A 24,535-nucleotide genomic window follows, 5' to 3' on the forward strand; every position below is an offset into this window, starting at 1 on the left:
ATGACTGCCTCCAGACTCATTCCCCTGTGGAAGGATTTTAAATATCAAATAAGTGACATAATAGAAAATCAGGTAATTTTTATATAGATATAAGTCACTGCTCTCCATCTATGGTTATGAGCACTTCAGAGGAGCCAGAGATTTTTTTTCATGAAAGCAGTTAAGTAGGAAAGGTAAATCCCAGAAACAGCTGTCACCTTAGTAGGAAGTGAGTTGTCAAATTTCAAATGAGTCCAGGACTGTCTTGTAAGGATACTGGAAAGTAAACATGGTGGAACATAGTCCTCTAGGAAAAGCGATTATTTTATGAAATAGAACGGAGGCAGGAGAGAAAATACTTGCTATGGTTGTGTCTGTAGAAAAGGATCCCAAGTGCAGTTTCCAAGCACGTGTTTTAACTATGGGATAATATCCACACAATATCTGTCTATCTAATCATTCTTTGACAAATTTAAAGGTCAGGTAGAGGAGTGATCTAAAAGTCTTTAGTGCAGCTTCATGTTATTTATTGGTTTTAGGCCACACTGGGAGGTGTGCAGGACTTATTCCTAGCTCTGTGCTTAAGGATCACTTTGATGAATCATATGCAGTGTCATGTTGGCCAAATGCAAGGCAAGTGCCTTAGCTGCTGTACTATCTCTTCAGCCTATTTAGTGCAGTTTTAAGCTAAAGAAACTTAAAACTGCATCGACTCTTAGAATACTACATAAGATATGTGTGAAGCAGTACACTTGCCTTGGATTAAATGTGTTTTTCATTAGATATCCATTTTCAGCTTGCTGGGCTTTCCAAAAGGGGTGGAAGAATCGAACCTGGCTCAGCCGGGCTGGCTGTGTGCAAGGCAAATGCCCTACCGCTGTGCTATCACTCCAGCTCCTGAGAGTATCTTGCCGCACAGCAAAGCCTGGCACGCTACCCATGATGTATTCAATATGCCAAACACAGTAACAACAAGTCTCAAAATGGAGACATTACTGGGCCCGCTTGAGCAAATCGATGAACAACGGGAGGACTGTGCTACAGTGCTATCCATTTTTATTTTCTTTCTTTCTTTATTTTGGCTACACCTGGCTGTGATCAGGGATTACTCCTGACTCTACATTCAGGTATTCCTGGTGGTGCTCAGGGATCTATATGGGTTGCCAGGGTCAAATCCTGCAAGGCAAATGCCCTACCTGCTGCACTATCATTTAGGCCCCTTCATACCCACTTTTAGATATAAAGGAGAATATTGGAAGACAGGTGTAGCCAACTTTATATTGTGTTGGACATTGGTTTTTTCCTGTACTCATACTGTCACATTTGTCCATTGAGGCCCTAGAGAGGTTAGATTTCCTGTTGTGTTGAGGATATTCTTATATACTTTTGAAATATAGGCATCCCACCAATATAAATTGTACACTTGTGGGTATGATAGAAATGTTTTTTGGGGTTGAGGCATAACTTTGGGAAATATTTTCATTGTGGCATGACTTAGAATGTGACCTGGCCTCTTATTTTATGCCATACTTCTTCCCAGGAACTCAGCGAAGAACAAAGGAGTGAGTTAATTGTCCTCAGTGACCGTACAGAAATACTGTACAAAGATTCTCGCCATCCTCAAAACATGCCACTTGTATGTCATTATGTCAGTGATGCTGACTATTTTGCTTCCCTCTCTTGGACTACAACAGGCATGAAAGAAATACAGGTGAATTTATTTGGAATTTAAAAAAAATACCAGTAAAACTGGTCTCTTTTTTGGGGGGGAGAAAGGGTAAGGGGAGGCACACTTGGTGATGTTCAAGGGTTACTCCTGGCTCTGGACTCAGAAATCACCCCTGGTGGGACTTGAGGGATCATATATGGTGCTGGGGTTCAACTTGGGTCAGCCACATTGCAAGACAAGCGCCCTACCCACTGTACTATCTCTCCGACCCAGACAAACTTTATAGTCTCTCTTTTCCTTGATCTTAGCCCATTCTACAGGGGCTTCGCCAATATAAGCCCTCACCCCAAATTGGCAAAAAAAAAAAATACAACATCACGGTCCTCTCGTTATTCATAGATTTGCTCGAGCGGGTCCAGTAACATCTCCATCGTGAGACTTGTTGTTACTGTGTTTGGCATATTGAATATATATGTTACTGTGTTTGGCATATTGAATACGTCATGGGGAGCTTGCCAGGCTTTGCCGAGTGAGTGAGATACTCTCAGTAGCTTGCCGGGTTCTCCAAGAGGGGCAGAGGAATCGAACTCGGGTTGGCCATATTGGCCGATTGCAAGGCAAACGCCTTACCCACTGTGCTATCGCTTCAGCCCTAAAATATGTGAGGGCAATCTGGCTGTGACATCTGTCACCCCATTGATCGCCAGGGTTGATTCGGCTGATCTGGCTGGCTAGGCAGGTGTCCCCTTCCTCCCTCACCGCTCCATGTGCGGCCCTCCCAAAGCTGTGTGCTCCGTCGAAGAGGAAGGCCTTCTCCGAATAGAGATGGACCAGTCTTCAGTGGAGGGTATACGAGTAGATGCACTCCCCTGCTAGAACCTCCAAACAAAAAAAATACATCTTTGAAAAAAAATCTGGGTCCAGTATTCCCTCCATTGGCTATTCTCCAATGACAGACTCCCTGATCAATAGATTTTATGACTCCTGATGAAAGATACAGTTAAGGAGGGGTCCTAGGCTTTCTCCTCCTACAGTACTTCCAACCACCATAGCCAGGGAGCAAAATCACTCTAGTACTCCAATTTTTCCTTAGCACAAGAACAGGGGAAAAGGCTGTATAGCCTGCCTATTCCCCTACTATCTTTTTTTTCTTTTTTTTTTTAATGTAGGAGTATTACTATGTATTCAGCTATTGATTAGGCTGATTGAATTGGGCATGAACTCCATCTTAGTTTTTTTTTTTTCCTATTTTACAATTCTATTTATTGAATCACTGTGAGAGCAGTTACAAAGCTTTCGGGTTTAAGTCTTGGTCATACAATGGAACACCCGGCCCTTCACCAGTGCCCATTTTCCGCCACCAAAAACCCCAGTATACCCCCCCATCCACACCCTCCCCCTACCTATGGGGCAGATGATTTCCACATTACTCTCTCTCTACTTTGATTACATTAAATATTTTGACACCAGGTTCACCATTACTATTTGGGATTTTACCCCAACAGTCAGATCTGCCAAAAAGGCAAAGGTAGACAATTTGTTTTCTACTGCTGGTTATGAATAACATATGATGTTGTGCAGCCACAGTAGTGGCCTCGCAATTTTGGAATTCCAAAATTTTAACAATTAAATCTGGAGGGATTTCTGCCAAAACCTGCTGGGTTCCAAGATTTGTTCCTGAGTCTCTTGGATTATGGCCGTTAAGCAGCTTGATCAGGAGCCAGAGAGGCCATTCATTCGTTGTGACTGGGATCTCATTGGGGCAGGGAGGAAAGGGCCGGCTCCACCCCCATCCCACGAGGTACCATGTGTCTCATCACTGCGGGCCCAATCCTGACTATCCAATGGCCTGTGGAGGATGGGGGCCACCAAGCCATCTACGGGGAGCAGGCGGAGGGACAACATCCTTTACCCCCTGGGGTGGCCCAGTACCGGTATCCTACTGTGGGGACTGGATATATTTCTGCCAAAAGCTGTTGGGTTCCAAGATTTGTTTCTTAGTCTATGGGATCATGGCCATTAAGCAGCTTGATCAGGAGCCAGAGAGGCCGTTCGTGGGCGGCGACTCGGGGTCTCACTGGGGCGGGGAGGAAAGGGCCGGCTCCACCCCCATCCCATAGGCCCCAAGTATCTCATCACTGTGGGCCCAAACCTAACTGTCCAATGGCTTCTGGAAGATGGCGGTCACTGAACCACCAAGGGGGGGCAGGCAGACAAACAACACCCTTTCCCCCCTGGGGTGGTCCGGCACCTGTAACCCATTGTGGGGACCGGATGCATCTCTGCCAAAAGTCACTGGGTTCCACAATTTGTCTCTGAGTCTCTGAGATAATGGCCATTAAGCAGTTCAATCAGGAGCCAGAGAGGCCTTGCCTCCAATTATATAGCTGAGCTGGAGGTGGCTTGTGGGTGTGTCTCCCATATATCTAACTTTTGGCCACTTACTTTCTTGGTAAACTTTGCCCCAAGTTTTTGGGGTCTGGCCAAAGGCACAGCAGCAATTTTGGGGTATCTGGAAGTCTGAAGGTGCCATCAGGCTGCTGATGCACTTGCCTCACAGGTACAGAATGACCTGCTGGTGGCACCATACCCCTCCCCCCCTCATCTTTTCTAGGCAGTTTTCCTTTTATTTTCTTTTAGGCTGTGTTATGGACAAAGAGCAAAGATGAAGACATGGTTGATAAAAGAACATTCGCTATGACGGAACGATTGCCTCCAATTCAATCCATGGTTCATACTGGTTCCTTTCATATAATTGTGGCCTACTGCGGTGACCTGAATCTACGGCTCTTTGGGGACCATTTTCGTTCATTCAAATCCCTGAGTATGGTTCCCTGCCGCTTCAACATCAGCTGTCTCTGCTATGACCCAGAAACAAAGATGCTTATGTCAGGTGTCACAGGGGCAGTCATCACTTGGACCATAGAGCAGAGTGGCAAGGGCCTCCAAATGGTCTCCACGATCTCCATGCCTGGTGATGAACTTGTCCAAGACATCATGTTGAATGGCCCAAGTGGCACCCTCCTAGCCCTCTGTGAATCAGTGGTGAGGGTTCTTGAGCGCCAGGCCCATGGAAGGCTGGCAGAAGTGAAGAGGTACACATCCATCATCAGTGGCTCTTCTATCACTTGCTGCTATATCTGTTTTGGTCAGGGCTTCCTCTATGCTGGAAATAAGACTGGGGCAGTCCAAGTATGGAACCTTCAACGAGGTCATTCTCTTCACAGTTTCACAGCCCATTCCATGTCTGTGATATATATCCGTAGTCAGCCAGAATCCCACACCTTGCTAACAGCTGGCATGGAAGGTATAATCAAGGAGTGGAATCTGACTTCAGGGAACCTGCTACGGCGGCTAGATCTTGGTGAGGAATTGTGTGCACTCCAGTTTATTGATACAAATACTTTCTTCTGTCAGACTACCCATACTTTCTCGTTGCGCAGTATGCCCTGCTTCTATAGTCTCTTCAATGTCTGTGGCTCTCCTCCACAGCAGCTGCGTCGTGTCCACTGTGGTGGTAATTGTTTCCGGATCCTATGCCTTACTGAGGATGGCTTGATGCACTTTATATCTCCGCTCACAGGCGAACTTCTGGTTATCACCTGGCCCTTCTCATTATTGGACAAGGCTGTGGATTGGGCCTATAACCCAGAAAACCAGGAGCTCTTTGTGGCAACAGGTATCTCTGATATACTGGTATTTGACACAACTCGCTGCCCTTGCCCAGTTAAGTATATCATATGCACCTCACCAGACTCTCAAGACAAAGTAGAAAGCCTAGCTTATGGGACTTTCTACTTAGGTTATGGTATAGGACTGATATTCGTTGGGCACCGGAGTGGTATGATAAAAGTGCTTTCCCATCAGAACTTTGCTCGAACAGAGAAATTCATGCATGCTGGGGCTGTATTGGCACTCTGTACACTTCCTGGGGGACTTCAGAGTGCCAGAAATTACACTCTGCTCTGTTCCTATGGAATGGATGACTATATACATCTATCAGAAGTTAGTTTTCAGGCTTCCAAAGTAAGTATTTATCTCCTCACAAGCATTCTCAGCAGCTGTCATCTGAGACACCTGATGCTCTTGCCCAACTCTGTTGGTGCCATCACACAGTCTAACTGCCTACGTATCTGGAAGTTCAGTGATTTTCTATCTTCTCAAATACAGAGAGATGCAACAGTCATGGAGACATTGCCTCTGCACCAGTGTCCAATCACATCTTTTGATGTCTGCCTGTCTTTGAAACTTCTTGTCACTCGTAGCATTGATGGCAGTGTCCGGGTATGGAACTTGCATGGTAAACTCCTAGCCTTGCTGGACTCGTCACTGCACTTTGGCCCAGTTTGTTTTGCAAATGATCGAGGAGATCTGCTTGTGACTTTCAACCAGAGTCTTTATCTAGTGTCTTGTTTAAAACTTCTTCCTCCCACTCTGTTGACTAATCTTTCCTTAATGAACATTAGAGATGAGGTGTTAGAATATGCAAAACCTTTTATGCCAAGCTTCTTCTTATCTTTTGAGAATATACTTGCACCCAAATATAATTACCGGGGATGCGGGAAACAGGATTTAGTGGGGCTACATAGCCTTGTCAATAAACGGGCCATTGCTTTTGATCAAACTGTGCCTCATGTCATAGAAGAAGGTGAGAAAGGAAACACCGTGTTTGTGCATAGAACCAGCTCTGAATTCCCAAGCCAGGAGAAAACTGATCAGACGGACAGTGAACCTCTTTATTATGAGGATACTCCTCAACTAAAGCTGATGACCTGGGATGGACTTAACCTTTATCAGATACTGAGGTCCTACTTTGGTCATGGACAGAAATGGCCCATTGCTCCTGATTGTTACATCCCCAACTCAGTGATTCGTGCCCGACTTTGGCCAGAGGGAAGCCCTGTATTTTTAAAGTGTACTCTGCACTCACCCACACGGAATTTATCAAATTGGGACAAATCTGAACAATTCTTTTTCTGGAATAAAGAGTCAGCTCCGTGGGAACATTATCCAAAACAAAAGGAGGAAAGAGACCTAATAGAAAAAAGAATATCCACAGATCCAACCTTCTCAATCCTTACATATGCAGGAAATCGCAATTGGTTGGGAAGAAGAATGAGTGAAATGGCTATAAATAACCTGATTGAGACAATCCTCAACATTAAAGCTCATGCAACTCCATTAAAGTACCAAAACTGTATTGGTGTACTAGGGCAAATCTTTGCCTCTTACCAGGTATCTCCAGCCCTGCGCTCTGAAGTAGCTCATCGTCTACTGGATGATACCACCAATTCCAATCCATACATCCGAGAGTTGTCCTGGGAAGGATTTAAACGTTTAGGAATGATTACTCATCTCTTTGCTTTGCCTCTGGCCAGAGGATTAATGGACAAGGATAAAAAAGTGAGGGATAAGGCCCTAAACCTCATTCCTGAAACTGGTATCCATTCTAAGACTTCACTTTTAAACTTAATCCAGCACCGAGATACATTCCGAGAAATGCAGTAAGTTTTTTTGGCTTAATTCTTTACCACCTTCTTTCATTATATATTTTGTGGTTGTGTATGGGGGGGCATTTTGGGCCACATCTGGCAGTGATGCTCAGGTTATTCCTGGCTCTACACTCAGCAATCAGTCTTGGTGGGCTTTGGGGGACCATATGGGATGCCAGGGATCAAACCCATGTTGGCTGTGTGTAAAGCAAGAGCTCTACGTGCAGTATTATCTCTTGGACTTTAATTCTTTACCAGTTTCTAATTTTCTTAGACCCTTTCCCAGACCCTTCCCTTGCTTTGTTCATGAGTTTTTCCTGGTCCTTTATCTCATTCTTAGTCTTTTTTTCATTCCTAGACTATCCTGACAATTCACTGACAGTAGTTAGCATCTTTATTCATTACAATAAATAATACACCTTATTCAATATCTTTCCTATTCCTGTCAGTTCCTATCTTTTCAAGTTCCCCCTTTCATCCTTCTCTCCTATTTTCACAGTCTCCATATAATCACTCCAGTCTGTTTGCTGGTTTGTTTCCTTTTTCCTTGTTCATCCTTTATGCTGTCTCTGCTGGCTACTTTACTAAGCACCCTGCTGGTTCCACAGAACTTCTTTCCTTATTCTCCTTCTCTTCCCTGATTCAGCATTATTTTTCCTATTCTTTGACTTTCACAGGCAGGAAATAGTTGGGGAGGAAAGTTTGGATCAGCTGCTGGGAATGCGACTCCCAGATCTTCAAATCCTTCACACTCAAGTAAAGCAGCGACTAAATGAAGACCTGACCTTGAAAGAGGATATGGTTTCTTTTTCTTTTGAAGTTTCAAAGCCTTTTGAATTTGAATCACAGAAATCTGAGATGGTTGACGATATGGAAATGGCCATTAAAATTAGCAAAAGCCATAGACGGCACCGAGCAGGGATGAAAAGACAACCATGTATGTATAGGGTGATCTGTTTTAGTCTTGGGATTCCTAAAGTAGGTGCTATAGAGTTGAAGGGGGTCAAAAGATAGGCAAGAATAGAAATAAAGTAGAAAGAACTTTTCAAGAAAAAAAATTTAGGAAGATCTACCCAAACTCACTGTCACTGTCCTCCCGTTGTTCACTGATTTGCTTGAGTGGGCCCAGTAACATTGTGAGACTTGTTACTGTGTTTGGCATATCGAATATGTCACGGGTAGCTTACCAGGCTTTGCCGTGCGGGCGAGATACTATTGGTAGCTTGACATGATTCTTCATGAGGGGTGTGTGTGTGTGTGTGTGTGTGTGTGTGTTTGTGTGTGTGTAGGAGTGTAGAACTGGGAATAAAACAAGGAGAATGTCTTTGGGGTAGGGTTGAGTCCCTCCCAGCTGTGCTTAGGATTGCTCCTGACTTTTTGCTCAGGAATCACCCAGGTGATGCTCTGGGAACCATATATGTGGTGACTGGGATTAAACTGTAGTTGGCTACATGCAAGGAAAATATCCTAAACCGTGTACCAGTTCTCTAGCCAAGAATGTATTTTTTATTTTGAAAATATTTCACCCACTCCTTAAAGGCCCCTGTATAGCTATTACTTTTATGAAAGTTTCTTTTAGCACGAGATATTGGAGAGGGTTTCATTTAAGCCACCCATGCTTTCCTTAGCTCTATCTTCTGATTTTTCACAACAGCTCGAAAGTTGTTGCGGGGAAGCAAGAAGACAAAGGAGACTGAACCAGAGGATGGAGTTGATCAGCATGAACCAGGTCCATTAGACAGTGGAGTTGATCAGAGTGAAGCTATTGAGGAAGAAGATATAGTCATCCCTTCAAAAATATCCTCAACTCAGAGTCCAAAAGATGAACAAGATCTTTCAGAAAAAGAACTCTCAAGGGATCATATTGCAGTGGCCTTGAAGATGTTGCGGAAAATACGTGAAAAAAAAAGCAAGAAAAAAAAGAGTTTTTTTAAACCCATAAAAAGACAAAAGAAGAAGACAGAAGAATCTCATGCTCCAATCCCAGAACTACAGAAAGAAAAAGATATTAAGAGTGACAGTAGGCGAGGGATCTCTGGAAGGCCTGGCCATAAAGGTGAGGGCTTAACATGGCGGGATGATCTGTGTCGTCTTATGACCTTCAGGTTATCTGGTTCTCAAACAGAAATTTCAGAAGCTTTAAGTGCTGAAGTGGTGAGCAGAGCTCGGGCAGTACTAGCTGATCAGCGTCCCAGCTGGGAACTCTTTCAGAAGATCTGTCCTTTGTTGCAGGAAGAAACAGAAACAGACAAAACTGACTGGGATATAGATTTGCCAGAGTTGAAATCATCTTTTATTTATGAAGGAGCAATTAGTAAGGACAGGGTGATTGAACACAGGGAAAAGATATTAGTGGAAGAACAAAAGAAAGCAAGAGACATGAAAGACTTGAAGGAAACTCAGGAAATTCCCAAAGAAACGAAGAAAAAGAGCATTATTCTTTTAAAAGCAGACCCAACTCAGCTAGGGGAGAAATTGAAAAAAGATAAGATGTCTAAGAGGGGTTCTAGGAAAATTATGAAAAAAGCCCCAAAGGATGTAAAATCGGATATTAAGGAGGTCAAAGGAAAAGAGAAGGATGAAAGAGAAATAGAAATGGCCGCACTAAAGGAGAAAGTGGTTGAGATAGAAAAAAGACCAGTTAAAGATGAGAGAAGAAAGACTTGGAAGGAGCGGGATAAGTGGCAAAAGCTTGAAAAAGATAAAAGCATACTATATCTTAAGGATAAGCAGAAACCAAGTGAGGACAAAGAACAGCTCGAAAGAGAGAAAAGCATACCACTGGTTGAGAGTCATCTTGAAGAAGAGCAGAAACCTCATGAGGTCAAAGAGAAGTTATTTCCATATCAGAAAAGGATGGATGAGGATGAAAGTAAAGGGATATGGGATGAATGGGAACAGCTCTGGGAAGAGGGAGTGTCAGAAGGCTCCAGGGAGAAACTGCCCAAAGATGAGGAAAAAGTGACTCTTGAAGAAAAAGAGGAGGAGAGAGAGGAGGAGGAGGAGGAAGAGGAGGAGGAGGAGGAGGAGGAGGAGGAGGAAGTAACAACAATATTCCTAGAAAAAGAAGCAGAAGTAGAAGCAGAAGAAAAAGAGGAAGAACAAGAAGAAAAAAAAGAGGAAAAGGATAAAGAAGAAGAGAAAGAGGAGGAAGAAAAGAAAATAGAAATAGTAGAAAAACAAAAAGAACGGAAACAACAAAAAAAACAAAAACAAGAAGGGAAACGACTTAAACCAAATCTAGAGCTACTAAAACAACTGCAAAAACGACGAGAAGAACGGAAACAAAGACAATCAGAACAACTTAAACAAAAACAACCAGAGGAACAAGTAATACAAAAACAAGAGCAACTAGAACAGGAACAACTAAAACAAAAGCAACTGGCACAACAGCAACTAGAATACCTAGAAGATAAACAAGTAGCACAGCAACTAGAACAGCTAGAACAACAAAAACAACTAGAAAAGCAAAAGCACTTAGAACAAAAACGAGAACAGCAACTAGAACAACAGAAACTAGAACAGCTAGAACAACAAAAACAATTAGAACAGCAACTAGAACAGCTAAAGCAAGTAAGGCAAAAACAAACAGCACAACTAGAACAGCAGCAACAAGAGCAACTGATACAGCTAGAACAAAATCAACTAGAACAGCAACTAGAACAACAAAGGCAACTAGAACAAAAACAATTAGAACAGAAACTAGAACAGCTAGAACAACAAAACCAACTAGAACAACTAGAAAAACAAAAGCAGCTAGAACAACAAAAACAACTAGCACAATTACTAGAACAACAGCAAAAAGAGCAACTACAACAGCTAGACCAACAAATACAACTAGCACAGCAGCAACTAGAACAGCTAGAAAAACAAAAACAACTGACACAACAACTAGAACAGGAACAAGAACAACCAAAACAGCTAGAACAACAAAAACAACTAGCACAGAAACTAGAACAGCAACCAGAACAACAAAAGCAACTGAGACGAAAACAATTAGCTCAGCCACTAGAACAACAGCAACTAGAACAGCTAGAACAACAAAGACAAGTAGAACAGCAACTAGAACAACAAAAGCAACTAGAACAAAAACAACTAGAACAGCTAGAACAACAAAGACAACTAGAACAGCAACTAGAACAACAAAAGCAACTAGAACAAAAACAACTAGAACAGCTAGAACAACAAAAACAACTAGAACAGCAACTAGAACAACAAAAGCAACTAGAACAAAAACAAATAGAACAGCTAGAACAACAAGAACAGCAACTAGAACAACAAAAGGAGCTAGAACAAAAACAACTAGAACAGCTAGAACAGCAAAAACAACTAGAACAGCTAGAACAACAAAAACAACTAGAACAGCTAGAACAACAAAAACAACTAGAACAGCTAGAACAACAAAAACAACTAGCACAGCTACTAGAACAACAGCAACTAGAACAACTAGAAAAACAAAAACAATTAGAACGACAATTAGAACACCAAAAACAACTAGAACAGCTACTAGAACAGCTACAAGAGCAATTAAAATGGATAGAACAAAAAAAACAACTAGCACAGGAACCACTAATACAGCGTCTAGAACAACAGCAACTAGAACTGCTAGAACGACAAAAACAACTAGCACAGGAATTAGAACAACAAAAGCAACTAGAACAGCTGGAAAAACAAAAACAGCTAGCACAACAACTAGAACAGCAACAAGAACAATTAAAACAGCTAGAACAACAAAAACAGCTAGAACAGCAACTGGAACAACAAAAACAACTAGAACAGCTAGAAAAACAGAAACAGCTAGCAGAACTACTAGAACAACAGCAACTCAAACAGCTAGAAGAGCAAAAACAACTAGCACAACTAGAACAACAACAAGAGCAATTAAAACAGCTAGAACAGCAAAAAATATTAGAACTGCAACAAGGAGAACAAAAACAACTAGCACAGCAACTAGAACAGCAGCAACTAGAAGCACAAAAACAATTAGCACAGCAATTAGAACAACAGCGACTACAAGAACAAAAACAACCAGCACAGCAATTGGAACAACAAAAGCAACTAGATCAGCTAGAACAACAAAAACAACTAGCACAAGTAGACAAACAGCAAGAGCCATTGAAACAGCTAGAACAACAAAAACAGCTAGAACAGCAACTAGAACAACAACAACTAGAACAGCTAGAACAAAAACAACTAGCACAGCAATTAGAGCAACAAAAGCAACTAGAACAGCTAGAAAAACAAAAACAACTAGCACAAGTAGATGAACAGCAAGAAGAGAAACTAAAACAGCTAGAACAACAAAAGCAACTAGAACAGCTAGAACAACAAAAACAACTAGCACAGCAATTAGAACAACAAAAGCAACTAGAACAGCTAGAACAACAAAAACAACTAGAACAGCAATTAGAACAAGAAAAATTAGAACAACTAACACAACAACTGCACAAACAACAAGAGCAACTAAAACAACAGCAACTAGAACAACAAAAGCAACTAGAACAACAAAAAGAACTAGAAAAACAAGAACAACTAAAACAGCTAGAACAGCAAAAACAACTAGAACAGGAACTAGAACAACAAAAGCAACTAGAACAAAAACAGCTAGAACAGGAAAAACAACTAGAGCAGCAACTAGAACAACAAAGGAAACTAGAACAATGGCAACTAGAAAAGTTAGAACAAAAAAATCTAGAACAGCAACTGGAACAACAAAAGCAACTAGAACAGCTAGAACAACAGAAACAACGAACACAACAACTAGAAGAACAGAAGCAATTGAAACAAGAGCAACTAAAACAGCTAGATCAACAAAAACAACTAGCACAACAGAAACTAGAACAACTACAACAAAAACAACTAGAACAGCAACTAAAACAAAAACAACTAGAACAGCAAAAACAACAGCAACTAGAACAGCTAGAACAACAAAAACAATTGAAGCAAAAACATCTGGAAAAGAAGCAACTAGAACAACGAAGACAGAAAAAAACAGAACAAGAACAATTAAAACAGAAACAACTGGAACAACAAAAACAACTAGATCAAGAACAACTAGAACAAAAACTATCAGAACAAGAACAAGTAGAACAACAAAAACAGCTAGAACATGATCAGTTGGAACAAGAGCAAGCCCAACAAGAAGAAAAACTAGAAAAACAAAAACTAGAACAAAAACATCTGGCAGAAAGAAAACAACTAGAACATAAGCAACTACAGGAACAAAAAGAACTGGAACAAAAACATGTAGAACAACAAAAACAACTCGAACAGCAAAAACAACTAGAACAAAATCAACTAGAACAAGAAGGAAAACAAATAGATCTAGAGCAAAAGCAACTAGAACAAGAACAACTAGAAAAACAAAAACAGCTAGAGAAAAAGCAACTAGAACAACAAAAACGACTAGAATACAATCAGTTAGAACAGCAAAAACAACTAGAACAAAAACCACTAGACCCAGAACAAAAGCAACTAGAACAAAAGCAACTAGAACAAAAGCATCTGGAAGAACAAAAACAACTAGAACAAAAACAATTACACCAACAAAAACATCTACAACAAAAGCAATGGGAACAACAAAGACAACTAGAGCAAAAGCAGCTAGAACAAAAAACACAACTACAACAAAAGGCTTTAGAATTTGAAAAAAAACAACTGGAGCAACAAACACAATTAGATCAAAAACAAATAGAAGAACAGAAACAACTAGGGCAAGAGCAACTGGAAGAACGAAAGCAACTAGGACAAAAGCAACTAGAAGAACAAAAGGGACTAGAGCAAAAACTACTAGAACAAAATCATCTGAAAGAAAGAAAACAACTAAAACAAAAGCAATTACAGGAACAAAAAGAACTAGAACAAAAACATCTAGAAAAACAAAATCAACTTAGACAACAAAAACAGCTAGAACAAAGGCAACTAGACCAAGAACAGAAACAGATAGATCAAGAGCAAAAGCAACTAGAACAAGAACAACTAGAACAACTAAAACAACTAGAAAAAAAACAACTAGAACAACATAAACAACTAGAATACAATCAGTTAGAAGAGCGAAAACAATTGGAACAAAAACCACTTGAACCAGAACAAAAGCAACTAGAGAAAAAGCAACTAGAACAAAAGCAACTGGAAGAACAAAAACAACTAGAACAAAAACAATTACACCAACAAGAACATCTACAGAGAAAACAATGGGAACAACAAAGACAACTAGAGCAAAAGCAACAAGAACAAAAAACTCAACTAGAACAAAAATCACTAGAACAAGAGAAAAAACAACTAGAACAACAAATACAACTAGACCAGAAACAACTAGAAGATCAGAAACAACTAGAGCACAAGCACCTGAAAGAAGAAGAACAACTAGAACAAAAGCAACTAGAAGAACAAGAAGGATTAGAGCAAAAATTACTGGGACAAAAGCATCTGGAAGAACAAAATCAACTGAAAGAAAAGCAACTACAAGAACAAAAAGAACTGGAACAAAAACATCTAGAACAGCAAAATAAACTCAGACAGCAAAAACAACTAGAACAAAGGCAACTAGACCAAGAACGAAAACAAATAGATCAAGAGCAAAAGCAATCAGAACAAGAACAACTAGAACAACTAAAACAACTAGAGAAAAAACAACTAGAACAACGAAAACAACTAGAATACAATCAGTTAGAAGAGCGAAAACAACTGGAACAAAAACCACTAGACCCAGAACAAAAGCAACTAGAACAAAAGCAACTAGAACAAAAGCAACAAGAAGAACAAAAGCAACTAGAACAAAAACAATTACACCAACAAGAACATCTACAGAGAAAACAATGGGAACAACAAAAACAACTGGAGCAAAAGCAACTAGAACATAGAACACTACTAGAACAAAAATCCCTAGAACTTGAAAAAAACAAACTAGAAAAACAAAATCAACTAGACCAAAACCAACTAGAAGAACAGAAACAACTATGGCAAGAGCAACTAGAAGAACAAAAACACCTAGAACAAAAGCAACTAGAAGAACAAGAAGGATTAGAGCAAAAAGTACTAGAACAAAAGCATGTGGAAGAACGAAAACAACTAAATAAAAAGCAACTACAAGAACAAAAAGAACTGGAACAAAAACACCTAGAACAGAAAAATGAGTTCAGACAGCAAAAACAACTAGAACAAAGGGAACTAGACCAAGAACGAAAACAAACAGATCAGGAGCAAAAGCAATTAGAACAAGAACAACTAGAACAACTAAAACAACTAGAGAAAAAACAACTAGAACAACGAAAACAACTAGAATACAATCAGTTAGAAGAGCGAAAACAACTGGAACAAAAACCACTAGACCCAGAACAAAAGCAACTAGAACAAAAGCAACTAGAACAAAAGCAACAAGAAGAACAAAAGCAACTAGAACAAAAACAATTACACCAACAAGAACATCTACAGAGAAAACAATGGGAACAACAAAAACAACTGGAGCAAAAGCAACTAGAACATAGAACACTACTAGAACAAAAATCCCTAGAACTTAAAAAAAACCAACTAGAAAAACAAAAACAGCTAGACCAAAAACAACTAGAAGAACAGAAACAACTATGGCAAGAGCAACTAGAAGAACAAAAACAACTAGAACAAAAGCAAATGAAAGAACAAAAACAACTGGAACAAAAACAACTAGAAAAACATAAAGAACTAGAGCAAAAACTACTGTATCTGGAAGAAGGAAAACAACTAAAACAAAAGCAACTACAAGAACAAAAAGAACTGGAACAAAAACATCTAGATCAACAAAATCAACTTAGACAGCAAAAACAACTAGAACAAAAGCAACTAGAACAAGAACAAAAACAAATAGATCTAGAGCAAAAGCAACTAGAACAAGAACAACTAGAAAAACAAAAACAGCTAGAGAAAGAGCAACTAGAACAACAAAAACGACTAGAATACAATCAGTTAGAACAGCAAAAACAACTGGAAAAAAAGCCACTAGAACCAGAACAAAAGCAATTAGAATTAAAGCAATTAGAACTAAAGCAACTGGAAGAACAAAAACAACTAGAACAAAAACAATTACACCAACAAGAACATCTACAGCAAAAACAATGGGAACAACAAAGACAACTGGAGGAAAAGCAACTAGAACAAAAAAAACAACTACAAGAAAAATCAGTAGAACAAGAACAAAGACAACTAGAGCAACAAACACAACTAGACCAAACGCAACTAGAAGAGCAAACACAACTAAAGCACAAGCACCTAGAAGAACAAAAACAACTAGAACAAAGGCCACTGGAAGAACAAAAAGGACTTGAGCAAAATGTACTAGAACAAAAGCATCTGAAAGAAGGAAAAGAACTAAAACAAAAGCAACTACAGGAACAAAAAAAACTAGAACAAAAACATTTAGAGCAACAAAATCAGTTCCAGGAGCAAAAAAACCTACAACTAAAGCAACTAGAACAAGAACGAAAACAAATAGATCAAGAGCAAAAGCAATTAGAACAAGAACAACTAGAAAAAAAGAGACAACTAGAGAAAGAACAACTAGAACAACAGAAACAACTAGAATACAACCAGCTAGAAGAGCAAAAACAACTAGAACAAAAACCACTAGACCCAGAACAAAAGCAACTAGAACAAAAGCAACTAGAACAAAAACAACTAGAAGAACAAAAACAACTAGAACAAAAACAATTACACCAGCAAGAACAACTACAACAAAAACAACGGGAACAACAAAGACAATTGGAGCAAAAGCAGCTAGAACATAAAACACAACTAGAACAAAAATCCCTAGAATTTGGAAAAAAACAACTGGAACAACAAACACAACTAGAGCAAGAGCAACTGGAAGAACAAAAACAATTAGAAAAAAAGCAAATGGGAGAACAAAAAGAACTAGAACAAATGCAATTAGAAGAAGAAAAAGGATTAGAGCAAAAACTACTAGGACAAAGACATCTGGAAGAAGGAAAACAACTAAAACAAAGGCAACTACAGGAACAAAAAGAACTGGAACAAAAACATCTAGAACAACAAAATCAACTTAGACAGCAAAAACAACTAGAACAAAGGCAACTAGAACAAGAACGAAAACAAATAGACCAAAAGCAAAATCAACTAGAACAAGAACAACTAGAACAACTAAAACAACTAGAGAAAAAACAACTAGAACAACAAAAACAACTAGAATACAATCAGTTAAAAGAGCGAAAACAACTGGAACAAAAACCACTAGAACCAGAACAAAAGCAATTAGAACTAAAACAATTAGAACAAAAGCAACTGGAAGAACAAAGACAACTAAAACAAAAACAATTATACCAGCAAGAACAACTACAACAAAAACAACGGGAAGAACAGAGACAACTAGAGCAAAAACAAGGAGAACAAAAAGCACAGCTAGAACAAAAATCGCTAGAACAAGAACAAAAACAACTAGAACAACAAACACAACTAGACCATAAACAACTAGAAGAACAAAAACAACTAGAGCACAAGCACCTGGAAGAACAAAAACAACTAGAACAAAGGCAACTGGAAGAACAAAATCGACTAGGGCAAAAACTACTACAATTAAAGGAACTGGAACAACAAAAACAGTTAGAACAGAACCAACTAGAAGAACAGAAAGAACTAGAACAGTATAAAGAACTGGAACAGAAACAAGAACAAAAAGAACTTGAACAACAAAAAGAATTAAAACAAAAACAGTTAGAGCAACAAAAAGAACTAGAAGAAAAACAAATAGAACAACAAAACCAACTAGAAAGAAAACAAGTAGAGGAACTAAAACAACTAGAACAACAAAAACAATTGGAACAAACACTAGAAGAACACATGCAACCAGAAGAACAAAAACAACAGAAATTACAAGAACCAAAACAACTGAAAGAACAAAAACAACTAGAAAAAGAAGACCGAGGGGGAAAAATAGAGCAACAAAAACAACTAGAAGAACAAAAGGAACTAGAACGAACTCAATTAGAACAAAAACGAGAACAAAAGCAACTAAAAGGACAAAAACCTCTAGAGAGAAAACGAAAAAAATTTAAAAAGCTAGAAGAAAAACAGAAACAACTAGAACAACAAAAACAACAGGAAGAAATACAAAAGGAAGATATACAAGAGCATAAAATAAAAGAAACACAAGAAGACCTAGAAAAAGATAAAAAACTAGAAAGGAAAAAAGGAAGAGAAGAACAACAATTTCAAAAACCAGAAGAACCAGAACAAGAAGAGGTGGTGGGAAAAGAGAGATGGATCAAGAAAGATTATAAACAGATTCAGGAGGAGAGGATAATGAACAAATCTCTAAAGAAACAAGCCCAAGAAAAAAGGAAACTTGCACAACAGGAGGAGAAACTAGCAAGAGAAGAAAGAAAACTTGCTGAAGAAGAGAGAAAATTGGCTGAAGAAGAGTGGAAATTGGCTCAAAGAGATAAGACAATTACTCAGTCAAAGACCATTCTTTTTCAGGAAGGGGGAAAGCTTGCCCATGAAGAGGAAAACTTAAGTCAGGAAGCAGAGAATTTGGCTCAGAAAAGGAAGGAATTGGCTACAAATTTGGAGGCACTAACTGAAGAAAAAGTAAACATAGTAAATAAGGAAGCAAAATTGGCTAAAGTAGAACTTTTACTATTTGATAAAGTGGAAAAACTTGACCAGTGGGAGCAACAACTGAATGATAAAGAAAAGGAACTAACAGAGGAGTTGGAAGAACTAGTGTGGGAGGATGAGGAACTTGTTTGTAAAGAAGAGGAACTGAACCAGAAAATGTATAAACTAGATGTTGAAGAACAGGAATTGGCTCAAGAAGAGAAGACATTGATCCTACAAGAGAAGAAGTTGACTGAGGAAGAAAAAAAGCTGAACTTGGAGGAAGAGCTGCTGATCCAGGAAGAGCTTGCCAACAGAAAGGAAAAACTACCTGAGAAAGAGAAAATACTGGTGCAGAAAAGGGAGAAACTGATATATGAAAAGCAAAAACTGGACAAGGAAATGGAAAAACTGAACCAAAACAAGGATATAATCACACAGAAAAAGAATATACTATCTCAGAAAATTAACACTATAGTTCTTGAAAAAGAGAAACTCGTTCAGGAGAAGGAGGTACTGACTAAGAGGGAAGAGAACTTGTTTCATTACAAACTAAACTACAGCAACCAAAGAAATATACTGGACCAAGTAAGAGAGAAAACTGATACCTGGAAGGATAAAATAGATGAACTGCAAGTGAAGCTGATGAAGGAAGAGGGGACAGTTTTACAGAAGGTAGTGGAACTGGCTGTTGCTGAGAAAAAATTGTGTCAAGATGAGCAGAACCTAGCTGAGAACCAGCGGAAATTAGCCCTGGATAAAATTAAACTAGCTATAGAGAAAAGAGTAAGGTTTCAAGGGTGGAAATTGCTCAAAGGAAAGTGGGATATAGCCAAAGAAGAAAATACACTGGCTACAGAGATTAAGAGATTGTCCCTGGAGAAGGTGAGAATGGCTTACAAGAAACAAGTGCTATCCCAGGGAGAGATAGAAACAACCTCAATGCATAGAAAATCAATTGAGAATGAATTAGAACTAGTTAAGAGGAAATTGTCACTAGAGGAAAAGATACTGTTATTTGAAGATAGGATGCTGGCCACAGAGAAAAAGGACCTTCTCAAAGAAGAAATGGAATGTACTAGGGAAAATAGAATTCATGTCCAGGAAGAAAGGAAGCTAGCCAAACTAACGACAATGCTTACCAAAGGCAAAAGCATTTACGAGGACCCAGAGATAAGCAACAAAATCTTAAAAGCACTTCAAAATCTTGTCAAACAAGAAACAAAAATAACCAAGGAAAAAAGACAGTTAACAAAGAGAGTGAGATCACTCTTATTAAAGGAAAGCAAACTGGATGAAAACCAGAATATTCTTGATAGTAAAGAGTGGGATACTTCAGAGGAACAATTAGAAATAATAGAAGGTGAGAAGAAACTGGCTAAAAATCAGAGAAAATTGGCTGATGAAGTGGAAAAAATAATACAAACAGAGGAAAGACTATGTGAGGAAGAAAGTGAAATAGCCAAAAGGAGGAGATCCATCCTTGAAGAGGAGGAACTGGAAGAAGAAGAGGAGGAAGAAGAGGAGGATAAAGAAGATATTCAATTCCTTAAACAGATGTTGAAAAAAAGCAAAAAGCTAAAGAGAGTTGATATGTCACAGGAAGAGATTCCCAGTCAAGTGGGCGAACTGGAGAAAGAAGAGATATTTTCTAAGGAATTGGAAAGTCTGTTAGATAGAATGGAACAAGTAACTGTGATGGAGAAAGAAGTGGGGAAGGAGATAGAAAGGGGAGAAAAGAAGATAAAGGAGGAAGAAGAGGATAGGAGAATGGATAAGGAAGAAGGAAAGGATATGAGAGAGAAGAGAAAGGTAGAGGAGGAGGAAACAGAGGGAGAGACAAGGAAGAGAAAGGAGGGGGAAGAGAAAAAAGAGAGAAAAGAAAAGAGAGAGAAAAAGGGGAGAGAGAAGGAAGAGGATATAGAAAAGAGAAAAAAAGACTTGGAGGAAGACGAGAAGAAAGAAGGGAAGGTAAAGAGAAAGAAGGAAAAAAAGGTTGAGGGGGAAGAGACAAAAGAGGTAAAGGAAGGAAAGAAGGTCGAGGTGGAGGAAGAAAAGAGGGAGGAGAAGGAAGAAAAAGAGGGAGAGAGGGAGGAGAAAGGAGAAGAGGAGGAGGAAGAGGAAAGAAGGAGTGAGAAAGAGAGGACTTCACTGGAAGAAGTGATGGTAGACAAGGAGGAAAAAATAAAAGAAAAACTATTTAAGTTACCAAAAAGAAAGGATCTAAGAAGAAGAGAAAGAGTCCCTTCAATGGGACAAATAATCCCTGAGGTCAAAGATGTAAAAACAGGTATTCTGAAAAGCCCTATCAAGACACCATCCTCAGAATCTTTGGGGAGATCAGAGATGTTAGAGCTAGAGTCACTGAAACATATATCCCAGAAAGATAAGGTACATGAAATACTCAGGATACTCCCATGGAAAAGACCAATGGATAAACAAGAACTGTTAGAGGTCTATACACCCATACCTTTATCAGGTTTAGATACAATTTTGGAATCCCAAGAACTAGATAAAAAGACCCCATTTGTAACCCATATATTAAGGAAGACCATGAAAGCCCAGACACTTCAAGGCAAATCGCTAGGGACCAAATGGCAGTGGATTTTGCAGCATCGTCCATCTCTGAGAGAAAAATTACCTAAGGCTAAGGGAAAATTACCTGTGCCCCAAATTCTGCCGGAGAAAATAGTTACAGAGGAACTAAGCCTGTCAGATAAAGAGTGGATACACCATATTCTGGAACAGATGAAAGCAGGAGAGCAACTTTCCAGGGATAATTTCCACAGACTGTGTCAGCTTCTCAAAAATTTCACAACAAAGGAAAGTTTAGAGGGGATGAATCTGTCTCTACTTGAAGCTATTGTGCACCGTCACAAGCAGGTCCTGGAACCACAGAGCACAAGCATTTCAAAACCCAGTAAGGAGATCATGGGTCTCAAATACCTGAGAGTGATCCCTCCTATAAAAAGAAAAGAAAAGGAAAGCTGGCCCAAACCTTCAGCTGATTCTACATTAACGTCCCAATTAGTTCCCAAGAGGATTCTGCACACAAGGGCTGAAAATTGGCACATTTTAGAAGAGCCCTCCAGGAGTGCACGGAAAAAACAGATATTCAACACTCTCAGGGAGATGAAGATGCAACATTTTTTTCCTTCTCCAAGCAATATTACTGCAGATGTCCGTGACTCCGTGGCCCAGCAAACTCTGGCACTAATATTTCAAAAGGACTTCTGGACTTCTGAGGACAGACGAGGATATACCAAATTACCTAAATTGGAGAAGAAAGCACAGCGCATCTCTGAAAGAAAAGAAGAGGTGCCACAATGGGAGACATTTGTGGCACTGTACTATGTTTTGCGGAAGTTGCAGATGCGAAATGCAAAAGATAGAGCTGCTTGGATGGAACAGTTCTACCATATCATGGAACTGTACCAACTTAAGTCCCCACAAATCCAGGGGCTTCTACAGGATTTGTTGCTGAGGGAGGAACCCCAATCTCAAGAGATTATAGACGAAGAGTTCCTAAAGGCCATGGAGTTAGCTCCTGGGGAGCGTTTGCTTTATCACTTGTCTTTTGGTACCTATCAAGCCTGTCAGGGTCATCTGAAGTTCCAGGAGGTGGTATCACTCCCAGATCAGAATAATGTGCATCCCATCCTTCCTATGGGCATTGCCCGGTATGGGATCTTAGAACTTGCCTGGAAAAGCCTGCCCCAAGCTGACACTCACTTCACCAAGAAAATGTCCCACGTTACTGTTCATATTCTCTAACTGGAACTGACAGGAGGTCAGGATTTTTTCTTTTCTTTTTTTAAAATTAATATATTTTAATTAAGAATTTACAGATTATAATTGGTTTACAACACTTTATAAATTTTTGGAGCACAGCTTCATACTTCTATATGTGTCTCTCCTCACATCATTATCTTTCCGATTACATTTACTTTTAAATGACTGATACACTTTTAGTAAACTTTTCTCTTAGCACACATCATTTTCACCGATAGAAGGCTAGCATTGTTATAAGTAGCATGCAAATCATTTTTATAAAAATGAATCTAGAACTATAGGATATGGGTTCAGGAATTAAAAGAACTTAGCAGAGTTAATGGAGTAAAAGACATTTATTAAGAGATATTTATGCCTCTGAGGATTTTTTATTTTCACTAGAGAAATGCCTGCTCACCAGATTCTAGACCTTTATCCTTATGGTCAACAGTGAAGTGGGACCAGGTCAAAGTAATTTTTCTGTCTACTCCAGAAACGAGTTTCTATCTGTGGAATAAAGAGGAGATTCTCCCAAGCATTATGATGTGTTCCTTTTCCTCAAGTATTGATTCTTCAGGAAAGGTAGAGAGAGATACCAGACACTAACATATGCCTAAAAGTAGAAAAACATCCCAACAACCACTGGTGTTCACTCTCTGGAGGCCATGAGACAGAATAGTCTGTCTTTATCCACTTCCTTCCCTAAAGGCTATCTGAAGGAAATTACCTGAATACAAAAATAATTTCTTTGATATTAACTTTTGCGTTTTTTGGGAGAGTGTGGGGAGTTACACTTGGTGGTTGCTCAGGGCTTATTCCTGGCTCTGCAGTCAGAGATCACAACTGGCAGGGCTGGTGGACCATATGAGGAGCTAGGGATCAAACCTGAGTCCACCACATGCAAGGCAAGTGCCCCACCCCCCACTCTGGTCCCTGATAGGACATTAATAAAAAGACACTGACACTAAGGAAAGAAAATGGATTAAAGCATCAGAAAAACAAGCATTTTGCCCTTCAGTTTTGGGGGACACAGAGTGAGATTTTTCTGATAATAGCTCTGCATATTGATATTTGAGTCCCAAACAGCAAGGCTGATGATGGGTGTGGAGTAGACCCAGAATAAAGGAAAAAAAAGATTCAACACATTCTAGCTAATACCACCCACCAACTTCATTATGGGTAGCACTAAGAAATGAGGACTTTTGAGGTTCAAGAAGAAAGGAAGGAAATTTGTCTTTCATGTCCTTCAATACCTAGAATTTACGGAGATGACAGAATAAGAATTTGGAAGACCTGGGGACTGAGGGACAATTCAAAGAACTGAGTGTGTGCTTTGCTTGCCGGAGGCCTGGGTTTGGTCCCTGGCCCTGCCCCTAGTACCTCTGAGAGCTACCCCAAACATAGACTAGGAGTAGCCTGAGCACTGCCAGCAGCACCCCCAAACCAAAATAATAAAACTTTAGAAGATTAAGTTCAAGTCTGTCTCCCAGCTGTACAAGGATTGATGGTTAGTCTAGCATTACAGAGATACAATTTTCTCTTTGACTTTTTGGATCATTCCCGACAGTGCTCAGGTGCTCCCCCATCCTTCCCCCACCAAAAACTACCTTTCTCCATAATTTCCCTGGTTACTCCTAGTTCTGCATTCAGGAATCATTCATGCTCAGGGTACCATGAGACTAAGCCAACTAACTAGTCCAACATCTCTTATTCTGCATCACTGATATACCAGGAGTAGCACACCACATCGGAGAGGATGTAAAGTAAAAGGCAACCAATACCGAGAGTATCTCGCCCGCACGGCAGAGCCTGGCAAGCTCCCTGTGACGTATTCAATATGCCAAACACAGTAACAACAAAGTTTCCAATGGAGACGTTACTGGGCCCGCTCGAGCAAATCGACGATCAACGGGAGGGCTTTTACCTTACCTTACCTTAACACACAAGGCTTGTCCTGTAACCACCCTGAACGCGCCCAATCTCGTCCTGTAACAATAGGTTAGTAATCTCTTATATAAGAGCCTTATGTCTCTAGGGT

The 24,535-nt window shown here is 39.7% G+C and overlaps 1 protein-coding gene across 1 annotated transcript; it reads left to right on the top strand.

The window, feature by feature from the left end:
* WDR87 (WD repeat domain 87) lies at positions 1-22,500 on the top strand. The gene is made up of 8 exons (XM_056136083.1): positions 1-72; positions 1,520-1,690; positions 4,289-7,152; positions 7,818-8,077; positions 8,795-10,182; positions 18,385-20,415; positions 20,530-20,721; positions 20,761-22,500. The coding sequence occupies exons 1-8, from the start codon at positions 1-3 to the stop codon at positions 22,498-22,500; spliced, it is 8,718 nt and encodes a 2,905-aa protein (XP_055992058.1).
* Positions 22,501-24,535: the final 2,035 nt, after the last annotated feature.

This window comes from Sorex fumeus, unplaced genomic scaffold (genome assembly GCF_029834395.1).
Source record: "Sorex fumeus unplaced genomic scaffold, SorFum_2.1 ptg000122l, whole genome shotgun sequence".
NCBI lineage: Eukaryota > Metazoa > Chordata > Mammalia > Eulipotyphla > Soricidae > Sorex > Sorex fumeus.

What these genes read in the sequence shown, in the direction of transcription:
- WDR87 (XM_056136083.1), top strand. Translation starts at nt 1, where the DNA reads ATGACTGCCTCCAGACTCATTCCCCTGTGGAAGGATTTTAAATATCAA. An exon ending in GTGACATAATAGAAAATCAG is followed by an intron (nt 73 to 1,519) that starts GTAATTTTTATA and finishes ACTTCTTCCCAG; the next exon opens with GAACTCAGCGAAGAACAAAG. An exon ending in CAGGCATGAAAGAAATACAG is followed by an intron (nt 1,691 to 4,288) that starts GTGAATTTATTT and finishes ATTTTCTTTTAG; the next exon opens with GCTGTGTTATGGACAAAGAG.